At 40.8% G+C, this 21002-nt stretch overlaps 1 protein-coding gene and 2 non-coding genes across 4 annotated transcripts in view; 2 read left to right on the top strand and 1 right to left on the bottom strand.

Annotated features, from left to right (window-relative positions):
• Window positions 1-8788, bottom strand: part of dnaaf11 (dynein axonemal assembly factor 11) — a 30373-nt gene extending 21585 nt beyond the window's left edge. Inside the window, exon 1 of one of the 2 annotated variants that reach the window (XR_008393081.1) lies at window positions 8402-8788. Coding sequence is in view for 1 of the 2 variants with exons in the window: in XM_053673755.1 (XP_053529730.1) it covers window positions 8402-8411 (10 nt within the window). In the remaining variant the exon portion in view is untranslated. The remainder of the gene's footprint in view (window positions 1-8401) is intronic. The other variant, XM_053673755.1, reaches the window with a different exon arrangement.
• Window positions 8789-15586: 6798 nt separating this feature from the next.
• On the top strand, window positions 15587-15705 carry LOC128628889 (5S ribosomal RNA). Its single transcript, XR_008393137.1, has one exon. It is a non-coding gene; the product is annotated as a 5S ribosomal RNA (ribosomal RNA).
• Window positions 15706-18509: 2804 nt separating this feature from the next.
• On the top strand, window positions 18510-18628 carry LOC128628884 (5S ribosomal RNA). The gene has a single exon (XR_008393132.1). It is a non-coding gene; the product is annotated as a 5S ribosomal RNA (ribosomal RNA).
• The last annotated feature ends 2374 nt before the right edge of the window (window positions 18629-21002 follow it).

Genomic DNA, 21002 nt, shown 5'->3' with positions numbered 1-21002 from the left:
AGGACGGACTGCGGTAAGGCCATGCAAGCATTAACGTGGGGCAGTAAAGAAGACAGGATGGCCTTCGTTAACGAAGGAGGGTTCACCTGGTAATACGCCCTTGAGGAGAGAAGGGTCACTTTGGTCGGCACAGCTCAGGGAGGCCGTATGTGTGCCATGGCGGTGAAACAGAGCTCAGTCAGGTCTGTAAGGCGGGCAGCTGTAGGATGGGGAAAAAATGGCTTAAGAGGAGTCCGGCAGCCTAACAAGCAGTGCGAGTGTGGGCGGCTTGCAGCAAGTGACACAGCTAACCTGGCTAGTGAAACAAACACGTCTGGTGGAGGCTGATCTGAGGGTATGTCCTCCTGCAGACAAAAGTGCAAGTCAGTGAACCAGAAAGCTGTGTGCACAAAACAAGTTAGAGGTCGCAAGAAATTAATGTCAACTGAGGAAGAGGAGCACACAGGTCATTTATGCACTCAGGTAAGGGGTGTGCCCTTACTTGGCATTGGACACACGCTCATGTCTGTCATAGCCAGACTTGGTGCAATTGGATGCTTCTGCAGAGGTCAGGTACAGGTGCTCTTCCCATAGGTGGATCTCAAACATGATGATGATGATGAAAGAGAACTAACCTCCCTTGTATTGTTGTATTATTTCTTTATTACTTGTTTGAGCATTATCGGTTCCAGGAACATCCGCTATACAAGTCAGAACCTTATGGATATTGGGGACCAACACCGCATACCTATTACGAGAATGTTTCATCACACACACACAACATCCCAGACGACATAGCGAGATTGCCGGGCTCTCCGTGGATTGTTGTCGGGTCCAGAAGGCGGCGCAGACGGAGGAGGGAGAGGAAGCAAAAGCGGGGATGCAGGACGGTATTATGCTAAAGCTAAGAAAACAACCACACAAGCCACCTTTACCGAGCCTGTTTCTCTCCAATGCCAGATCCCTAGTGAATAAAATCGACAACTTGGAATTACAACTAGCTGGAAATCGCTACGTTCGTGACTGCTGTGTTTTGATTATTACTGAAACCTGGCTTCATCCAAGGATACCCGATGCTAGCATGCAGCTAGCAGGTCGTACTATGCTTCGCTGAGACAGGACTGAGGACTCCGGTAAGAGCAGAGGGGGGGGGCTCTGTATGCATGTGCATGAGAATTGGTGTAACAACGGAACAATGATAGACAAACATTGTTCCCCTGACCTCGAGTACATGTCTTTAAGATGTCGGCCCTTTTTTCTACTGAGAGAGCTAACAGTAGTGATTATCACGGCTGTGTATATTCCACCCGACGCCAATGTGAACACGGCGCTCTCTCTCCTGTTGAGCACCATAAACGAACAGCAGCGGGCTTACCCCGACGGTGTTCAAATAATTGCAGGAGACTTTAATAAGGCAAACTTGAAGACTGTACTCCCGAAATTCTATCAACATGTTAAGTGTTTTACTAGAGGGGCGAACACTCTGGATCATGTTTACTCCAACATTAAGCACGCGTATAGAGCCATACCTCTCCCCCACCTCGGCCAATCAGACCATCTCTCCCTCCTGCTCTCCCCTGCCTACACCCCCCTCAGACGCAGTGTCAAGATCACTATAAAGACTGTTACCACCTGGCCTGATGATGCATTCTGCAAACTACAGGACTGCTTCGAACAGACAGACTGGGATTTGTTTCAACATCAAGAGCTAGAAACATTAACAGGAACGGTACTGGACTACATCAAGTTCTGTATCGGAAACGTGACTGTGGGAAAAAACATCCGGGTTTTCCAAAACCAGAAACCATGGATGACCAAACAGGTCCGCACACTACTCAAAGCCCGCGACGCTGCCTTCAGGTCTGGTAATACAGCTCTGTACAGAGCTGCCCGTGCCAACCTGAAAGGTGCTATTAAGGAAGCTAAGGCGGTCTATAAGAGGAGCATAGAGTCCCACCTGTCCAGCAAAAATAAACGGGAGGTGTGGCAGGGCATACAGAACATCACGAACTACAGAGGCCATGAGGCAACAACAGGAGACCCGAGTGCGATTCTGGCAGAAGAGCTAAATTGCTTCTTTGCTCGCTTTGAAACATCACAACAACAGCACTCATCTGCTCCAGCCCCACCTCCACCCTCATCTGGCCCCCGTACCAGTCCAGCCCTGCCTCCATCCCCTTCTGGTTCCTGCACCACTCTACTTACTGTGAGGGAACACGATGTTAGACGGATGTTTCTGGCAGTGAACCCCAGGAAGGCTGCTGGCCCAGACGGTGTACCTGGTAACGTGCTCAGATCATGTGCCCACCAGCTTGCCCACATCTTTACCAGAATTTTCAATCTCTCCCTGGCCCAAGCAGTCATCCCGTCCTGCCTAAAATTCAGCCACAATCATTCCAGTGCCAAAGAAGTCGCCCACCACTAGCCTGAATGATTATCGTCCTGTAGCCCTCACTCCAGTTATCATGAAGTGCTTTGAGAGATTGGTTCTTCAGCACATCAAGGACTACCTCCCCCCAGATTTCGATCCTTTTCAATTTGCTTATCGTGCAAACAGAGCACATCAAGGACTACCTCCCCCCAGATTTCGATCCTTTTCAATTTGCTTATCGTGCAAACAGATCCACAGAGGATGCTATCGCCGTAGCTGTCCACTACGTGTTGAGACATCTAGAGCAGCAACAGAGCTACGTCCGGATGCTTTTTGTGGATTACAGTTCGGCTTTTAATACAATAATTCCGGACATTCTCGTCACCAAATCGGTCACCCTTGGCCTCCCCCGCCTCACGTGTGCCTGGATAAAGGACTTTCTCACCAACCGGTCCCAGACAGTGAGACTCGGACCCCACCTCTCCTCCACTCGCACGTTGAGCACAGGTTCTCCACAGGGCTGTGTGTTGAGCCCCCTCCTGTACTGTCTCTACACATATGACTGTAGACCAGTCTACAACAATAATCTTATCAAGTTTGCTGACGACACCACAGTGGTCAGACTTATCTCAAAAGGAGAGGAGGCAGCCTACAGAGAGGAAGTCCTAAACTTGGCAGCCTGGTGTTCAAAGAACAACCTGACTCTAAACACCAAGAAAACCAAGGAACTTATTGTAGACTTCAGAAAACACAACACGGAGCTGGCCCCCCTCTTCATTAATGGTGAGTGTGTAGAGAAGGTCCACACCGTCCGGTTTCTTGGCGTCCTTATCTCTGCAAACATCTCCTGGACGGACAACATCACAGCGGTTATCAAGAAGGCTCAAACGCGGCTACACTTCCTGAGGGTTCTCAGGAAGTACAATCTGGACTCCAATCTGCTGCTGATCTTCTACCGCTCATCCATCGAGAGCCTGCTGACATACTGTATCACGGTGTGGTACGGTAGCTGCACCGCAGCAGTCAGGGAGAGGCTTCAGAGAGTAGTAAGAGCAGCACAGAAGATCATTGGCTGCCCTCTCCCCTCCCTGATGGATATTTACACTTCCCGTTGCCTCAGCAGAGGAAAAACAATCATTAAGGACAGTTCTCACCCTGGCTTTGATCTGTTCAATCTGTTGCCCTCAGGGAGACGTTACAGGTGCATCAAAACAAGGACTAGTAGATTTAAGAATAGTTTCTTCCTGAAAGCTATTACCATGATAAACAAACACATGTACTGAGTCCACAGCATATGTATATAGTATCTCAAAACTGTGCATTTCATAGTACCTCCCCCATCCACCCCAATATCTATCTTGCATATCTATCTTGCATATCTTGTATATCTTGTTTATTTATTTTGTTTATTTATCTTGTTTATTTATCTGTGTATTATCTGTTTATTCTTCTTGTTTATTGAATGTACATGTTTGCACGGAACAAAAAGGAGTGGCTCTTAATTTCATTATACATATGTATAGTGACAATAAAAGGCATTCATTCATTCATTCAGAATGTTGCAGGTAGGTTTTCTGTGACAACCTAAAGAGAACCTATACAGAACGTTCTCTAATGATTATTTTTAGCACAATTTAGAGAACTGACATTTCCATCAAGTACTGGCAGATTGAGGGGTGGGAGCAGAGGACTGGCTGGCCCCAGCTGAAATTTGATTGGCCCCTGAAGTGCCCCTGTCCTTTCAATCATCTCTGATCTACGTCAGAGCACTCCATCAGCTACGTTGGATTCTTTGAAATTCAACTCCCTTAACTGTTTCTTTCTACCACCTCTTATAATGGCAGGTGTATAGACAGTGCATTTTTATTGTCCTCGTCTACTTAAGCTTCAATGCCAAGTACCTATTCAACACTATAACTAACATTTTAAAGGACATTAGTGTTACTGTCACTTTGTTCTCTTTGACTAACATAGGATGCTATTTCACTAAAGCAACACACTAGTTAGTTTACTAGCTCATTACCTAGGCTAAGCAATGTTGGTTTTTTAGTTAGGTTTCACACATTAGTTGACAGTTGCACAGTTCAGCAAAGTAAAATATAGCAGCTGACACATAAAACCTATAATGTTTGGTCATGCCACACAGCCGCAATCATTAATTTTTGTGTCCCGTATATGTAGCAGCTGAGAAGTGCACGGAGACTTCAACACGGAGTTCTGATTTGAATGGAGCCCAGCAAAACACTACCATCACTCAGTGAAGCTCATTTTTAAAATGTTCTTTTTGTTTTAACTATAGAGTTTGCCAGAAGTAGTGCTTCTTGACCAAAAAAAAGGGGCCCAGCCTGCCTATTGCTGACTGTGAGAGCAGACACTGTGAGAAGCGGGAGAGAATGACAGAGAGAATAATGGAGATCTGCTTTTATTAAATAATCTCAGCCTATGTTGTATATGTAAATCAATATAAAAATCGCTTCATATTGCAATGCTGCACTTGAGCTATAATCAGTGTATTTGTCTTGCTTTTCAGTATAAATATATAAACTAGAGCTGCAACAACAAAAATCAATAATTATCGATTATGAAAATCGTTGCCAATCTCAGAGAAGATCAAACCTTATAAAGCGGTGCTTGTGTAGCAGGGAAGCACGACAGTGATGCACGAGCACAAACTTATGTTTGTATCCAAATCCTCCACTGTGTGCATTTAAGTTTATTGTCATTATATGCTGCATTTGCATGCTTGCAGTATAACTTCTGTTGTTTATTATAACAAAAGTGATTTATTAGTAACAAGGCCACGTTGCTCCTCACTCGCGGTGTAGACGTGGTGATGCACAGTGGGAGCGCAAGTAAGATCTGTAATGTCTAATTAAAACACTATGATCAAAAGTAAACACAAATAAAACAATATGCCTAAAGGCAGTGAGCAGGGCTGCACCATTAATCGAATATCGATCGCGATTACGATTTTGACTGCCCACGATTAAATTAACATGATCAACTGTGATATTAACGTTTAAAGTTTGTCCTCTGCTAATAGAAAACTCCACTGCAGATCAAATCAAGCGCTTCCAATGCTTACAGCCAATCACCATAGAGCAGCGCAGGGATAACGTTATTTTGCAGTATCAAAACCCCAAAACGGAGGTAGCATTTTAGACCTCGAGCTGCCAGCTTCGCTTCGAGCTCCAGCGCTTTGCGCAAGGAGAAATCATGAGATTAACATGATGCTAAATGGCATTACAGAGGTTGTTGAGGACATTAAACGTAATCACACCAAATGGGAAAAAACTTTGCAGATAAACTCAGGGCTCTACAGTGTGACCATTTCACTCGCATTTGTGACTGAAATTATTTTGTGCGACTCTGAATAAATATTTAATTGCATCGGTGCGAATGACCTGTTCGGAGTTGTATAATACAATCGGGATAAAAACTACAACCCCAAAATGCATCTACACTGAGCAACAGTTACTTTCACACTGCTTTTCATCTCCTCAGTCAACTGAACAAGTGTGGAAATACTGCAAAGAAGCCATTATGATGACAAGTAACTCTGTACATCATCTGCTTCAACTTCCCGATCTCACAAACCGCCATCTTTTATTGATCCTGCAAAATGACCTGAACTTGCACCTGCTCGTGTAGACACAGTGGCGTCGCACGGAGTAAATTAATAATAATGCTAATGCTACAAGGTGGGGTTAATTCAAACTTCTTTATTAAAAAATTCCTCACCAATCTTAATCAAGAGTAGCAACTGTTCAGTCTGTAAACATACAGTACACTGCAGCTCTCCATTCACTAACTCTAATTCACTTCATTTAAGCTCACGGTTGCCAGATATCACTGGAAAAGTCAAATCCAGTTTCCATGTTTTGATTTAATCCCCTCCAAAACACAATATTATCAGCAGACATGGACACTGTACTGGGGGAACCAATCTAAAACTGATAAACAAACAAAAATAAAACTACTAAAATGTAAAGACAGAAAATGTGCTTAGTTATAAATAAATAATTTAATATAAAAAAGATATTATAATAACTTCATAAAATATAAATAAAATGAGAAATTAAATCATGTTTAATTACTATGGGTTGCATTTAATATCAATCTGACATTAAGATAAGTTCACTATTTCCTTAGAAAGCTATTAGCCTTTTTCCTAATATGGATCATTTTTGTGTTAGTCTACTTTTAATTAGAACTCTCTATTGTTTTTAAGATATTTAAAAAGAAATATTTTATGCTTGTTTACTTATCAAATAACCAACAGTATCTCATTGCTATTATTTTAACTCAATTAACAGTGACCATAAGCAGAGAGCTTACATTTAACTGTTTATGATAGACCTGATTAAAGTTTAAACAAAAAAAGATTGGTATCTGGATCGGTATCGGTTATAAAAATCCTGATCAGAGCATTAGTAATGAACACCATTAAAATAAAGCGCTTCCCATCTGATGGGTAAATGAACTCACCCAATCACATCCTATATGAGATTATTCAGATATATACAAAATATACACAGAGTGGTTTGAGAACTGACTCCAGCCCAGAACCATGACAGCGGAAAATGTCTAATAGTGTAGCTTTAAACATATTTAAGAGGAGCAGACTTCAAACACTGAACATTGATGTTTATTGTATTTGTTTACAAGGTGGAACAGGTTAATGGTTGTTGTTGTTTTTGCATACAGTCTCTAAAATTAACTGAAAATACAAAATTTAGTTTATTAGAAGGTAAATTAATTTGTCATGGCTCACACTATGTTCCTAAATTCTGTCATTGACCAGCTCAAATTTTCTCATGCCTACTTGTGTGTTATATTGCATTTTATAAGCATGAGAAAACTTAATAAATGTGAAAGTGCAATAAAAAAATGTTGTCACAAAAATCAATTAATAATCGTGATAAATAATCGAGATCTCAATACTGATCAAAATATTGGGGATTATCATTTTGGCCATAATCGTGCAGCCCTAGCAGTGAGTAACAGAAAACACAAGGTGCAGTGAAAGTGAGTTTGTATTATTAATTTAGGACTGTAGTTTAATTCAGTGTTTTCTGTCCATCCATAAAAATAATAAATAAATAAATAAATAAATAAATATTAAATAAATAAATATATATTAAACAGTATTTCTGCATTATATTTTATGGATGCACAAAAAGCACAGAATTAAACTACAGTCCTGAATTAATAATATATATTCTGGTGTGTGTCGGGTTCGTTTCAGTCTTATATAACTGGACAAACAGTTGTGTGAAGTTTTAGTCTGAAGTTTATATTTGTAACACTATATTATTTTAAATAATAATAATAATAATAATAATAATAATAATAATAATAATAATAATAATCAGCCAAATAATCAATTATGAATATAATCATTAGTTGCAGCCCTAATATAAACATCTTTAAAAATTAATAAATTAATCTTGAACCAAACTGCAGAGGATTAAGTGTATTTTATTTTTCATTGATTTATGACGAAATTGATTTATGACAAAATACACAAAACAAGTCTTAATATCCAATGCATGTTTGCTTTTCATGTTAATTTATATTTTTAGGAAGATTTAGAAAAAACAATGAAATTAAATGCCTATATATATATAGTAAAGATTATTTCTTTATTTAATTGTTCATCTAATTCTGATTGTTCTAAATCTAATTGTACATGTAACTTGTGTTGCCTTTTTTTCCCTTTGTTAAATTTGCAGATGGCGGTGGTGGAAGAAGTGAACATGTTTTTTGTGTGTGTGTGTTTTTTCCCCACGTTTCTTTTTGCCCTATTTTCGAATGCAAACCAGTAGTCTCTAAGTGAAATAGTTAGCATCCTCTCTTCTACCTCACTATCTGGCCAGCTAGCAAACTGCAAATTAGACTTCAGGTAATGTACAAACTTTTTGTGAACCTACAAACAGTAACTAAACAGTAAGTATTATTGCATATCAGCATATATTTATGTAGAAATATATGATAACCTCAGTTGCTTTAGTTTTGCGTAGATCATTAGTAAGAAAGAAAAGCACTTACTGAGCACCATGCTTGAGTTTGTGAAGTGTTACTATGGGAACAGGTCTTGCGGAAGTAGGAGCTTCTAGAGAATACAGCAAAGGAAGGAAAGAAAGAAAGAACAAAAAGAACGGGGGTTTAGCCTATACGTTTTGTGAGCACAACGTTGAAACAATAAAAGAAAAAATAATTATTACACAGCGAAGTTAACCGGAAAAAAACACCGCGGTAAAGTTTATTTATATTGGACATTTTCTGCACATTCGAGATTCGCTCTTCTATTTCTCAATAAATAAACACACAAAAAGAACAAAATTAGTATTTTTTTACTCTGGAGTGGACAGAGAACAAAGTACAATTGCATCTATTTTTTTAATTTTCCCCGGAAAATTGACCGCGGAAGCGAATCTTTCGGAAACGCAGGTCATCCGCGCTTTATAGTAATGGAGTCAGTAAGGGACCGTCTAAAAAGTGCATTGCGTGGGCAACTGAGTTAGGATACAATATAGAATCAGTACAGTGGCATGCAACTACATTACAAGTATGACTCACTACAAGTGCAAACAAAAGTCTTAAATAAAAGTGCTGTAGTAAAATTATATATACAGTGGCATGTAAAAGTTTGGGTACCCCCGGTCAAAATTTCTGTTACTGTGATTAGTTAAGTGAGCAGAAGATGACTTGATCTCCAAAAGGCATACAGTTAAATATTAAATATTATTTTCAATATTTATTTTTTGTACAATTTTAGAGTTAAAAAAGGAAAGGAGCACCATGCAAAAGTTTGGGCACTCCAAGAGATTTGAGCTCTCAGATAACTTTCACCAAGGTCACAGATTTTAATTAGCTCGTAAGAGCTATGGCTTATTCACAGTCATCTGTCACAGTAAAGGTCGGGTGACTCCTTAAACCTTCAGCAGCTGTGTTCTCCTCTAAGCAGCTGCCTAGTACTCTGAAAATTAAAATAATTGATGCCCACAAAGCAGGAGAATGCTATAAGAAGGCAGCAAAGTGTTTTCAGGTAGACATTTCCTCAGTTTGTAATGTAATTAAGAAATGGCAGTTAACAGGAACAGTGGAGGTCAAGTTGAGTTCTGGAAGACCAAGAAAATCTTCTGAGAGAACTGCTATCGGAAAGGCAAATCAAAACCCCTGATTGACTGCAAAAGACCTTCAGGATGATTTTAGACTTTCTTTTTTTTTGCAGACTCTGGAGTGGTGGTGCACTGTTCTACTGTTCAGCAACACCTGCAAAAATAGGAACTTCATGAAAAAGTCATCAGAAGAAAACCTTTCCTGCATCATCATCACAAAATTTAGCATCAGAAGTTTGCAAATGGACATCTAAACAAGCCTGACACATTTTGGAAACAAGTCATGTAGACTGATGAAGTTAAAATAAAACTTTTTGGCCACAGTGAGCAAAGGTATGTTTGGAGAAAAAAGGCTGCAGAATTTCATGAATAGAACACCTCTCCAACAGTTAAGCACAGGGGTGGAATGATCATGCTTTGGGCTTGTGTTGCAGTCAATGACACGAGGAACATTTCACTGTTAGAAGGAAGAATGGATTCAATTAAATACCAGTAAATTCTGGAAGCAAACATAACACCATCTGTATAAAAAAAAAGAAGAACAAAGCTGAAAATGAAAAGAGGATGGCTGCTACAACATGATACTGATCCTAAACACACCTCAAAATCCACGATGGACTGTACCTCAAGAGGCGCAAGCTGAAGGTTATGTATGTATGTATGTATGTATGTATGTATGTATATATATATAATCTCCATCCATCCTCTTTTGACTGTTGACTATTTAGTGTCACATTTTGGGTTGAAGGATCAGAGGTTTGATTCTAGCCAGGTGTGGGTGATTGAGGAATTATTACATCGTAATACATTTTTATTCAGTAAAGGGGATACTGATTTGGGGAGAACTCCTCTTTCTTTGCATAAGATAGATACTGGCCCTGCACAGGCTGTTAAATTTCCCCCTCGTCATGTTCCTCTGCATCTACAGCAGGACGTTCCTGTGCAGATAAAACAAATGCATTATTCATCCATCATGTAGTCCGTAGGCTCCACCTGTGGTGTTCGTTAGAAAAAAAAGATGGCAGCCTTCGTTTTTGTGTAGATTATCGTAAACTAAATGATGTTACAAAGAACGATGCATATCCCCTCCCTAGGATTGATGATGCTCTGGATAGTTTAACAAATACCTGTTTGTTCAGATCTAGCAAGTGGCTACTGGCAAGTGGAGGTTGACCTGCAGGATAGACACAAGACTATTATTATTATCATTACTCGTTAGGGTTTATTTGAATTTAACATTTTAAGTTTTGGGTTATGTAACTCTCCAAGTACTTTTCAGCATCTGATGGATATTGTTTAGGCTGATCTGCAGTGGACCACTTGTTTAGTAGTCTAGATCATATTATTGTTTTTGGGTGAACTTTTCAAGAACATTTCCAGAGATTGGATGAGGTCCCTGTTAAATTCCATCATGCTAATCTTAAGGTTAAATCTTCTAAGTGTACCCTTTTTGTCTCTCAAGTGCAATACCTGTGCCATGTTATCTCTGCTGAGGGAGTGATGGCAGATTCATCTAAGGTATAGGCAGTACGTGCTTGGCCTACACCTAAAACCCAGACTGAGGTGAGAAGTTTTTTAGGATTAGCCTCCTATTATAGGACATTTATTAAAGTGTTTGCAGAGATATCTCACCCTTTACATCAACTTCCTGAAAAGGGGAAAAGATTCTGTTGGGGGGGGGGGGGGGGGGGGGGGGGTCAGGAGGCCTTTCAGCAATTAAAATTATGTCTTATTGTTTCTCCTGTCTTGGTCTATCCAGACCCTAAAAAGTTATTTATTTTAGACACTGATGCCAGTGATGTAGGAATCAGAGCTTTAATGTCTCAAGAGGATGGGGGCTTGGAGCAGGTGGTGGCATATGCTAGTAGATCCTTGAAAAAACAAGAACTAAAGTACACCACCGCAAAGAAGGAGCTTATTATTGTGGTAACTTTTTCAAAGAATTTTAAACATTACTTTATTGGCAGGGAGTTTTGTTGTGAACTAATCATAGCTCATTGTGTTGGCTGCATAACTTCAGTTGGTTGGCTTGCTAGGTAGAGCAACTGGCCAACTTCCAATATAAAATCATTCATAGACCGGGAACGCAGCATGCCAATGCCGATGCCCTCTCAAGTCTCCCAGGGTCTGTGGGTGAAGGTACCAGGGAGGAGGGTGGTAATTTCCCTCAGTCTAGGGCACAAGTGACAGTAGTTCAGACAGTGAGTGAGGTTGAAGGAATAGGGGGTCCCATAAGAGATATGCAGGACAGTGAGAATGAGTTAGTTGATGCTCAGCAAGAGGACCTTAATATTCAACTGCTGATTCAGTTGAAAAATTGGTCAGAGGATAGCTGTAGGGAAGCCGAGCTAAACCCTGCTCTTGTTAAGTATTTGCAAGTGTGGGACCAATTGCAGGTGTAAAATCAACGGTTGGTGAGGATTCCTCCAGCAAATTCTGATGCTGCTACTGTAGTATAGGTTTTAGGTTTTACCTAGAATTCTGATTCCAGGGGTGTTGTCCATGCTGCATAATGCACCCACTGGAGGGCATTTAGGGATTCAGAAGTTTCAAGCTAAGGTAACGCATTTTTATTGGCCTGAATGGCTTTGGGATGTATAGAAATGGTGTAGGGAGTATCATGATTGTACATCTCACACGGCTAATAGAAAGGGTCCTTGTTCCCTTCTTCAGATGTCTGTTGCATCCTGCACATACAGTATCTCACAAAAGTGAGTACACCCCTCACATTTTTGTAAATATTTGATTATATCTTTTCATGTGACAACACTACAGAAATGACACTTTGCTACAGTGTAAAGTAGTGAGTGTACAGCTTGTGTAACAGTGTAAATTTGCTGTCCCCTCAAAATAACTCAACACACAGCCATTAATGTCTAAAAAGATGGCAACAAAAGTGAGTACACCCCTAAGTGAAAATGTCCAAATTGGGCCCAATTAGCCATTTTCCCTCCCCGGAGTCATGTGACTTGTTAGTGTTAAAAGCTCTCAGGTGTGAATGGGGAGCAGGTGTGTTAAATTTGGTGTCATCGCTCTCACACTCCCTCATACTGGTCACTGGAAGTTCAACATGTCACCTCATGGCAAAGAACTCTCTGAGGATCTGAAAAAAAGAATTGTTGCTCTACATAAAGATGGCCTAGGCTATAAGAAGATTGCCAAGACCCTGACACTGAGCTGCAGCATGTTGGCCAAGACCATACAGTGGTTTAACAGGACAGGTTCCACTCAGAACAGGCCTTGCCATGGTCGACCAAAGAAGTTGAGTACACGTGCTCAGCGTCATATCCAGAGGTTCTCTTTGGGAAATAGACCTATGAGTGCTGCCAGCATTGGTGCAGAGGTTGAAGGGGTGGGGGGTCAGCCTGTCAGTGCTCAGACCATACGCCGCACACTGCATCAAATTGGGCTGCATGGCTGTCGTCCCAGAAGGAAGGCTCTTCTAAAGATGATGCACAAGAAAGCCCTCAAACAGTTTGCTGAAGACAAGCAGACTAAGCACATGGATTACTGGAACAATGTCCTGTGGTCTGATGAGACCAAGATAAACTTAATTGGTTCAGATGGTGTCAAGCGTGTGTGGCGGCAACCAGGTGAGGAGTACAAAGACAAGTGTGTCTTGCCTACAGTCAAGCACGGTGGTGGGAGTGTCATGGTCTGGGGCTGCATGAGTGCTGCCGGCACTGGGCAGCTACAGTTCATTGAGGGAACCATGAATACCAACATATACTGTGACATACTGAAGCAGAGCATGATCCCAGCATGTATTCTAGCATGATAACTACCCCAAACACACCTCCAAGATGACCACTGCCTTACTAAAGAAGCTGAGGGTGAGGGCGATGGACGTGCCAAGCATGTCTCCAGACCTAAACCCTATTGAGAATCTGTGGGGCATCCTCAAATGGAAGGTGGAGGAGCACAAGGTCTGTGACATCCACCAGCTCCGTGATGTCATCATGGAGGAGTGGAAGAGGACTCATGTGGCAACCTGTGAAGCTCTGGTGAACTCCATGCCCAAGAGGGTAAAGGCAGTGCTGGAAAATAATGGTGGCCACACAAAATATTGACACTTTGGGCCCAATTTGGACATTTTCACTAAGGGGTGTATTCACTTTTGTTGCCAGCGGTTTAGACATTAATGGCTGTGTGTTGAGTTATTTTTAGGGGACAGCAAATTTACACTGTTATACAGGCTGTACACTCACTACTTTACATTGTCGCAAAGTGTCATTTCTTCAGTGTTTCACATGAAAAGATATAATCAAATATTTACAGAAATGTGAGGGGTGTACTCACTTTTGTGAGATACTGTATGAGCATGTGGCTAGAGATATACTGAGCCCATTACCAGAGACTCTTACTAAAAATAGGTATATTTTAGTTATTGCTGATTATTTTTCAAAGTGGACTGAAGCATTTCCCATTTCCCCTTCCTAATCAAAAGGCTCAGACCATTGCTAGAGTGTTCGTGGAGGAGTGGATGTGCTGGTATGGAGTACCTCTAAGTTTCCATTATGATCAAGGGAAAAAATTTGAGTCTGGACTGTTTAAGAAGATGTGTAGATTGTTGCAAATTAACAAGACTTGTACTTCTCCTTATCGTCCTCAGTTTGATGGGCTAGTAGACAGGTTTAATTGCAATATATTATCAGTTCCTTCATTGGTTGTGGATGATACCACTCTGAGGGAGAGAGAGAGAGAGAGAGAGAGAGAGAGAGAGAGAGAGAGAGAGAGAGAGAGAGGGGCTCTTGTAGTTGCAGTGGCCGTTTAATTGTCGGTTTGATTGTTTTTTAACGCACTAATAATTGATCAACAAAAGTATTGTGGAAGTAGGCCTAGCTGTAAATACACTGTTCATGGTCAGCCTTCCTTCTCTTCCAGCAATTTGATATCTGATGTCAATTTATTTATTTATTTTTTTTAATAAAGGCGTACCTGGCATTAGAATGAAGCAAGAAGCTAAGATGCAGTGTTCCTTTTGAAAAAATGTAGGGAAATAAAGATGAGTGAACATGTAAATGTACAGTTTTACATTTATCATCTAGTTACTGTTAATACATTTACTTTCCTTCCTTCAATCACCTATATAGATTTATTCACACGTTTGTTTGTCTGTTTATTTTTTCTCTTTTTTCCTAGTGTTTTTTGAGTATCCTTTTACTTCCATCAATTTTTCCCAATTCCTTCCTTTATTTTCTGCATTTCACCACACGTAGGCTACAGGTGCGTGATTCTTTCTTTTTATAGCATGATCGGCAACCACATTGAGCATGCACTGTTTGTGCACATCATTCAGTCATGATGGCCATGAAAGCTCGTTTCTGCAGATGGTAAGGGAAACTCGGCATTCTGTGTGTTTTTCAGTGGTGTTAAATCGTGGCCTTTTGATTCAGCTCATTTCAAAACATCCGACTGAAGTTTCCAGTTGGAGCACTTGTGGAAGTCCCTTTTGATAGACTCGTCTAACGAACGCTGTAAATTAAGAGAGCGAGAGAGAGAGAGAGAGAGAGAGAGAGAGAGAGAGCGAGAGAGAGAGAGAGAGAGATTGCTCGATTCAACAGGCCACACACTCCAGCTCACTTGGTGGCGGTAATGCGCCCAACTCCTGAATCGGCCTAAAACATCAAAGAAGAGCGCAGGCGCTCGGCTCTTGTAGTCGCAGTGGCCGTTTAATTGTCGGTTTGATTGTTTTTTAACGCACTAATAATTGATCAAGAAAAGTATTGTGGAAGTAGGCCTAGCTGTAAATACACTGTTCATGGTCAGCCTCCCTTCTCTTCCAGCAATTTGATATCTGATGACAATTTATTTATTTATTTATTTAATAAAGGCGTACCTGGCATTAGAATGAAGCAAGAAGCTAAGATGCAGTGTTCCTTTTGAAAAAATGTAGGGAAATAAAGATGAGTGAACGTGCAGTAAAGTGGTATTAAACCCATGAGCTGGAGAGCCATGTGCTCGTGCATGTGTGCAGGAGGTGAGACAGATTCCTTGGTTTGGACGAAAGGTTTGTACTCGCCGTACGATTGCAAATCAGCAAGTGAGTGAATCGAGAACGACTTGGGCTTCAGCCTACAGTATAAATAGGCCGTAGTGCAGCTAGTCTCTCGCTTACGGCCATACCACCCTGAGAACGCCCGATCTCGTCCGATTTCGGAAGCTAAGCAGGGTCGGGCCTGGTTAGTACTTGGATGGGAGACCGCCTGGGAATACCAGGTGCTGTAAGCTTTTCCCTCTTCAAAGTCTCCACTGCAACTTTTCAAACGAGAAATATTTTTGCAACTTTCACGAAATTATTAGTACACAAACACGCGATGGAGAGACACATCTGACAAAAATCCAAACTAACTCATTCAACTGAGCAGAAAATTCTTTTAGAACCACAAAATTATCTCCACGTCATTCATGTTGCCTTCATTTCGGTCTTTCGTCAGGCTTTCCTTTCTTTAGGCGCCTATTCCCCCATGTTGCTCATTTCTCTAGCTCTGTATGTGCGAAGATTCGACGGGCTTCCAATCGCAGATATAATAGGCGAAATTCTTGATGATATTTCTCTTGTGATTATTTTGCCTATTATTAGGATGTTTTTTCTGCTTCTAGTACAAGCAGTAATCTATTACTATTGCATTAAGAACCTTATTTATTCACGATCATCACCAGTTTCTGTCACCATGACCCGACAGTGCCATATACACATTTCATTTGCCTATGTGCTACTGCAACTTTGCACGATGACACTCCCTGACACTGTACATGGCAGCAGCGGATTGCTCTTCGTCATTGTCAGTAGAAATTCTGCTATTCTGATTCAACGCCCTTTTATTCGTGTGACTGCAGTGTCACATTTGTATGATTTGCACTCAGAGACGATGCGCTGTGTCAATTACTCGCACCTGCAACGGGGTATTGCTCATTTCTTCAGTTATCTACAGTATTCTTTTCTTTCTAGATATGTACCACTCATATAATGACAGGAGATGCAAACCTAATTTCCATGTAATCTTAGGATGACAAGAAACATATCCTCTTCTGTCTATTCAATTCAAAATGTACAGTTTTACATTTATCATCTAGTTACTGTTAATACATTTACTTTCCTTCCTTCAATCACCTATATAGATTTATTCACACGTTTGTTTGTCTGTTTATTTTTTCTCTTTTTTCATAGTGTTTTTTGAGTATCCTTTTACTTCCATCAATTTTTCCCAATTCCTTCCTTTATTTTCTGCATTTCCCCACACGTAGGCTACTGGTGCGTGATTCTTTCTTTTTATAGCATGATCGGCAACCACATTGAGCATGCACTGTTTGTGCACATCATTCAGTCATGATGGCCATGAAAGCTCGTTTCTGCAGATGGTAAGGGAAACTCGGCATTCTGTGTGTTTTTCAGTGGTGTTAAATCGTGGCCTTTTGATTCAGCTCATTTCAAAACATCCGACTGAAGTTTCCAGTTGGAGCACTTGTGGAAGTCCCTTTTGATAGACTCGTCTAACGAACGCTGTAAATTAAGAGAGCGAGAGAGAGAGAGAGAGAGAGAGAGAGAGAGAGAGAGAGAGAGATTGCTCGATTCAACAGGCCACACACTCCAGCTCACTTGGTGGCGGTAATGCGCCCAACTCCTGAATCGGCCTAAAACATCAAAGAAGAGCGCAGGCGCTCGGCTCTTGTAGTTGCAGTGGCCGTTTAATTGTCGGTTTGATTGTTTTTTAACGCACTAATAATTGATCAAGAAAGGTATTGTGGAAGTAGGCCTAGCTGTAAATACACTGTTCATGGTCAGCCTTCCTTCTCTTCCAGCAATTTGATATCTGATGTCAATTTATTTATTTATTTTTTTTAATAAAGGCGTACCTGGCATTAGAATGAAGCAAGAAGCTAAGATGCAGTGTTCCTTTTGAAAAAATGTAGGGAAATAAAGATGAGTGAACATGTAAATGTACAGTTTTACATTTATCATCTAGTTACTGTTAATACATTTACTTTCCTTCCTTCAATCACCTATATAGATTTATTCACACGTTTGTTTGTCTGTTTATTTTTTCTCTTTTTTCCTAGTGTTTTTTGAGTATCCTTTTACTTCCATCAATTTTTCCCAATTCCTTCCTTTATTTTCTGCATTTCACCACACGTAGGCTACAGGTGCGTGATTCTTTCTTTTTATAGCATGATCGGCAACCACATTGAGCATGCACTGTTTGTGCACATCATTCAGTCATGATGGCCATGAAAGCTCGTTTCTGCAGATGGTAAGGGAAACTCGGCATTCTGTGTGTTTTTCAGTGGTGTTAAATCGTGGCCTTTTGATTCAGCTCATTTCAAAACATCCGACTGAAGTTTCCAGTTGGAGCACTTGTGGAAGTCCCTTTTGATAGACTCGTCTAACGAACGCTGTAAATTAAGAGAGAGAGAGAGAGAGAGAGAGAGAGAGAGAGAGAGAGAGAGAGAGAGAGAGAGAGAGAGAGAGATTGCTCGATTCAACAGGCCACACACTCCAGCTCACTTGGTGGCGGTAATGCGCCCAACTCCTGAATCGGCCTAAAACATCAAAGAAGAGCGCAGGCGCTCGGCTCTTGTAGTTGCAGTGGCCGTTTAATTGTCGGTTTGATTGTTTTTTAACGCACTAATAATTGATCAAGAAAAGTATTGTGGAAGTAGGCCTAGCTGTAAATACACTGTTCATGGTCAGCCTTCCTTCTCTTCCAGCAATTTGATATCTGATGACAATTTATTCATTTATTTATTTAATAAAGGCGTACCTGGCATTAGAATGAAGCAAGAAGCTAAGATGCAGTGTTCCTTTTGAAAAAATGTAGGGAAATAAAGATGAGTGAACGTGCAGTAAAGTGGTATTAAACCCATGAGCTGGAGAGCCATGTGCTCGTGCATGTGTGCAGGAGGTGAGACAGATTCCTTGGTTTGGACGAAAGGTTTGTACTCGCCGTACGATTGCAAATCAGCAAGTGAGTGAATCGAGAACGACTTGGGCTTCAGCCTACAGTATAAATAGGCCGTAGTGCAGCTAGTCTCTCGCTTACGGCCATACCACCCTGAGAACGCCCGATCTCGTCCGATCTCGGAAGCTAAGCAGGGTCGGGCCTGGTTAGTACTTGGATGGGAGACCGCCTGGGAATACCAGGTGCTGTAAGCTTTTCCCTCTTCAAAGTCTCCACTGCAACTTTTCAAACGAGAAATATTTTTGCAACTTTCACGAAATTATTAGTACACAAACACGCGATGGAGAGACACATCTGACAAAAATCCAAACTAACTCATTCAACTGAGCAGAAAATTCTTTTAGAACCACAAAATTATCTCCACGTCATTCATGTTGCCTTCATTTCGGTCTTTCGTCAGGCTTTCCTTTCTTTAGGCGCCTATTCCCCCATGTTGCTCATTTCTCTAGCTCTGTATGTGCGAAGATTCGACGGGCTTCCAATCGCAGATATAATAGGCGAAATTCTTGATGATATTTCTCTTGTGATTATTTTGCCTATTATTAGGATGTTTTTTCTGCTTCTAGTACAAGCAGTAATCTATTACTATTGCATTAAGAACCTTATTTATTCACGATCATCACCAGTTTCTGTCACCATGCCACGACAGTGCCATATACACATTTCATTTGCCTATGTGCTACTGCAACTTTGCACGATGACACTCCCTGACACTGTACATGGCAGCAGCGGATTGCTCTTCGTCATTGTCAGTAGAAATTCTGCTATTCTGATTCAACGCCCTATTATTCGTGTGACTGCAGTGTCACATTTGTATGATTTGCACTCAGAGACGATGCGCTGTGTCAATTACTCGCACCTGCAACGGGGTATTGCTCATTTCTTCAGTTATCTACAGTATTCTTTTCTTTCTAGATATGTACCACTCATATAATGACAGGAGATGCAAACCTAATTTCCATGTAATCTTAGGATGACAAGAAACATATCCTCTTCTGTCTATTCAATTCAAAATGTACAGTTTTACATTTATCATCTAGTTACTGTTAATACATTTACTTTCCTTCCTTCAATCACCTATATAGATTTATTCACACGTTTGTTTGTCTGTTTATTTTTTCTCTTTTTTCATAGTGTTTTTTGAGTATCCTTTTACTTCCATCAATTTTTCCCAATTCCTTCCTTTATTTTCTGCATTTCCCCACACGTAGGCTACTGGTGCGTGATTCTTTCTTTTTATAGCATGATCGGCAACCACATTGAGCATGCACTGTTTGTGCACATCATTCAGTCATGATGGCCATGAAAGCTCGTTTCTGCAGATGGTAAGGGAAACTCGGCATTCTGTGTGTTTTTCAGTGGTGTTAAATCGTGGCCTTTTGATTCAGCTCATTTCAAAACATCCGACTGAAGTTTCCAGTTGGAGCACTTGTGGAAGTCCCTTTTGATAGACTCGTCTAACGAACGCTGTAAATTAAGAGAGCGAGAGAGAGAGAGAGAGAGAGAGAGAGAGAGAGATTGCTCGATTCAACAGGCCACACACTCCAGCTCACTTGGTGGCGGTAATGCGCCCAACTCCTGAATCGGCCTAAAACATCAAAGAAGAGCGCAGGCGCTCGGCTCTTGTAGTTGCAGTGGCCGTTTAATTGTCGGTTTGATTGTTTTTTAACGCACTAATAATTGATCAAGAAAGGTATTGTGGAAGTAGGCCTAGCTGTAAATACACTGTTCATGGTCAGCCTTCCTTCTCTTCCAGCAATTTGATATCTGATGTCAATTTATTTATTTATTTTTTTTAATAAAGGCGTACCTGGCATTAGAATGAAGCAAGAAGCTAACATGCAGTGTTCCTTTTGAAAAAATGTAGGGAAATAAAGATGAGTGAACATGTAAATGTACAGTTTTACATTTATCATCTAGTTACTGTTAATACATTTACTTTCCTTCCTTCAATCACCTATATAGATTTATTCACACGTTTGTTTGTCTGTTTATTTTTTCTCTTTTTTCATAGTGTTTTTTGAGTATCCTTTTACTTCCATCAATTTTTCCCAATTCCTTCCTTTATTTTCTGCATTTCACCACACGTAGGCTACTGGTGCGTGATTCTTTCTTTTTATAGCATGATCGGCAACCACATTGAGCATGCACTGTTTGTGCACATCACTCAGTCATGATGGCCATGAAAGCTCGTTTCTGCAGATGGTAAGGGAAACTCGGCATTCTGTGTGTTTTTCAGTGGTGTTAAATCGTGGCCTTTTGATTCAGCTCATTTCAAAACATCCGACTGAAGTTTCCAGTTGGAGCACTTGTGGAAGTCCCTTTTGATAGACTCGTCTAACGAACGCTGTAAATTAAGAGAGCGAGAGAGAGAGAGAGAGAGAGAGATTGCTCGATTCAACAGGCCACACACTCCAGCTCACTTGGTGGCGGTAATGCGCCCAACTCCTGAATCGGCCTAAAACATCAAAGAAGAGCGCAGGCGCTCGGCTCTTGTAGTCGCAGTGGCCATTTAATTGTCGGTTTGATTGTTTTTTAACGCACTAATAATTGATCAAGAAAAGTATT

Source organism: Ictalurus punctatus, chromosome 20 (assembly GCF_001660625.3).
Source record: "Ictalurus punctatus breed USDA103 chromosome 20, Coco_2.0, whole genome shotgun sequence".
NCBI lineage: Eukaryota > Metazoa > Chordata > Actinopteri > Siluriformes > Ictaluridae > Ictalurus > Ictalurus punctatus.
Note: the sequence above shows the minus strand (reverse complement) of the source record. Positions and strands in the feature narration are given on the sequence as shown.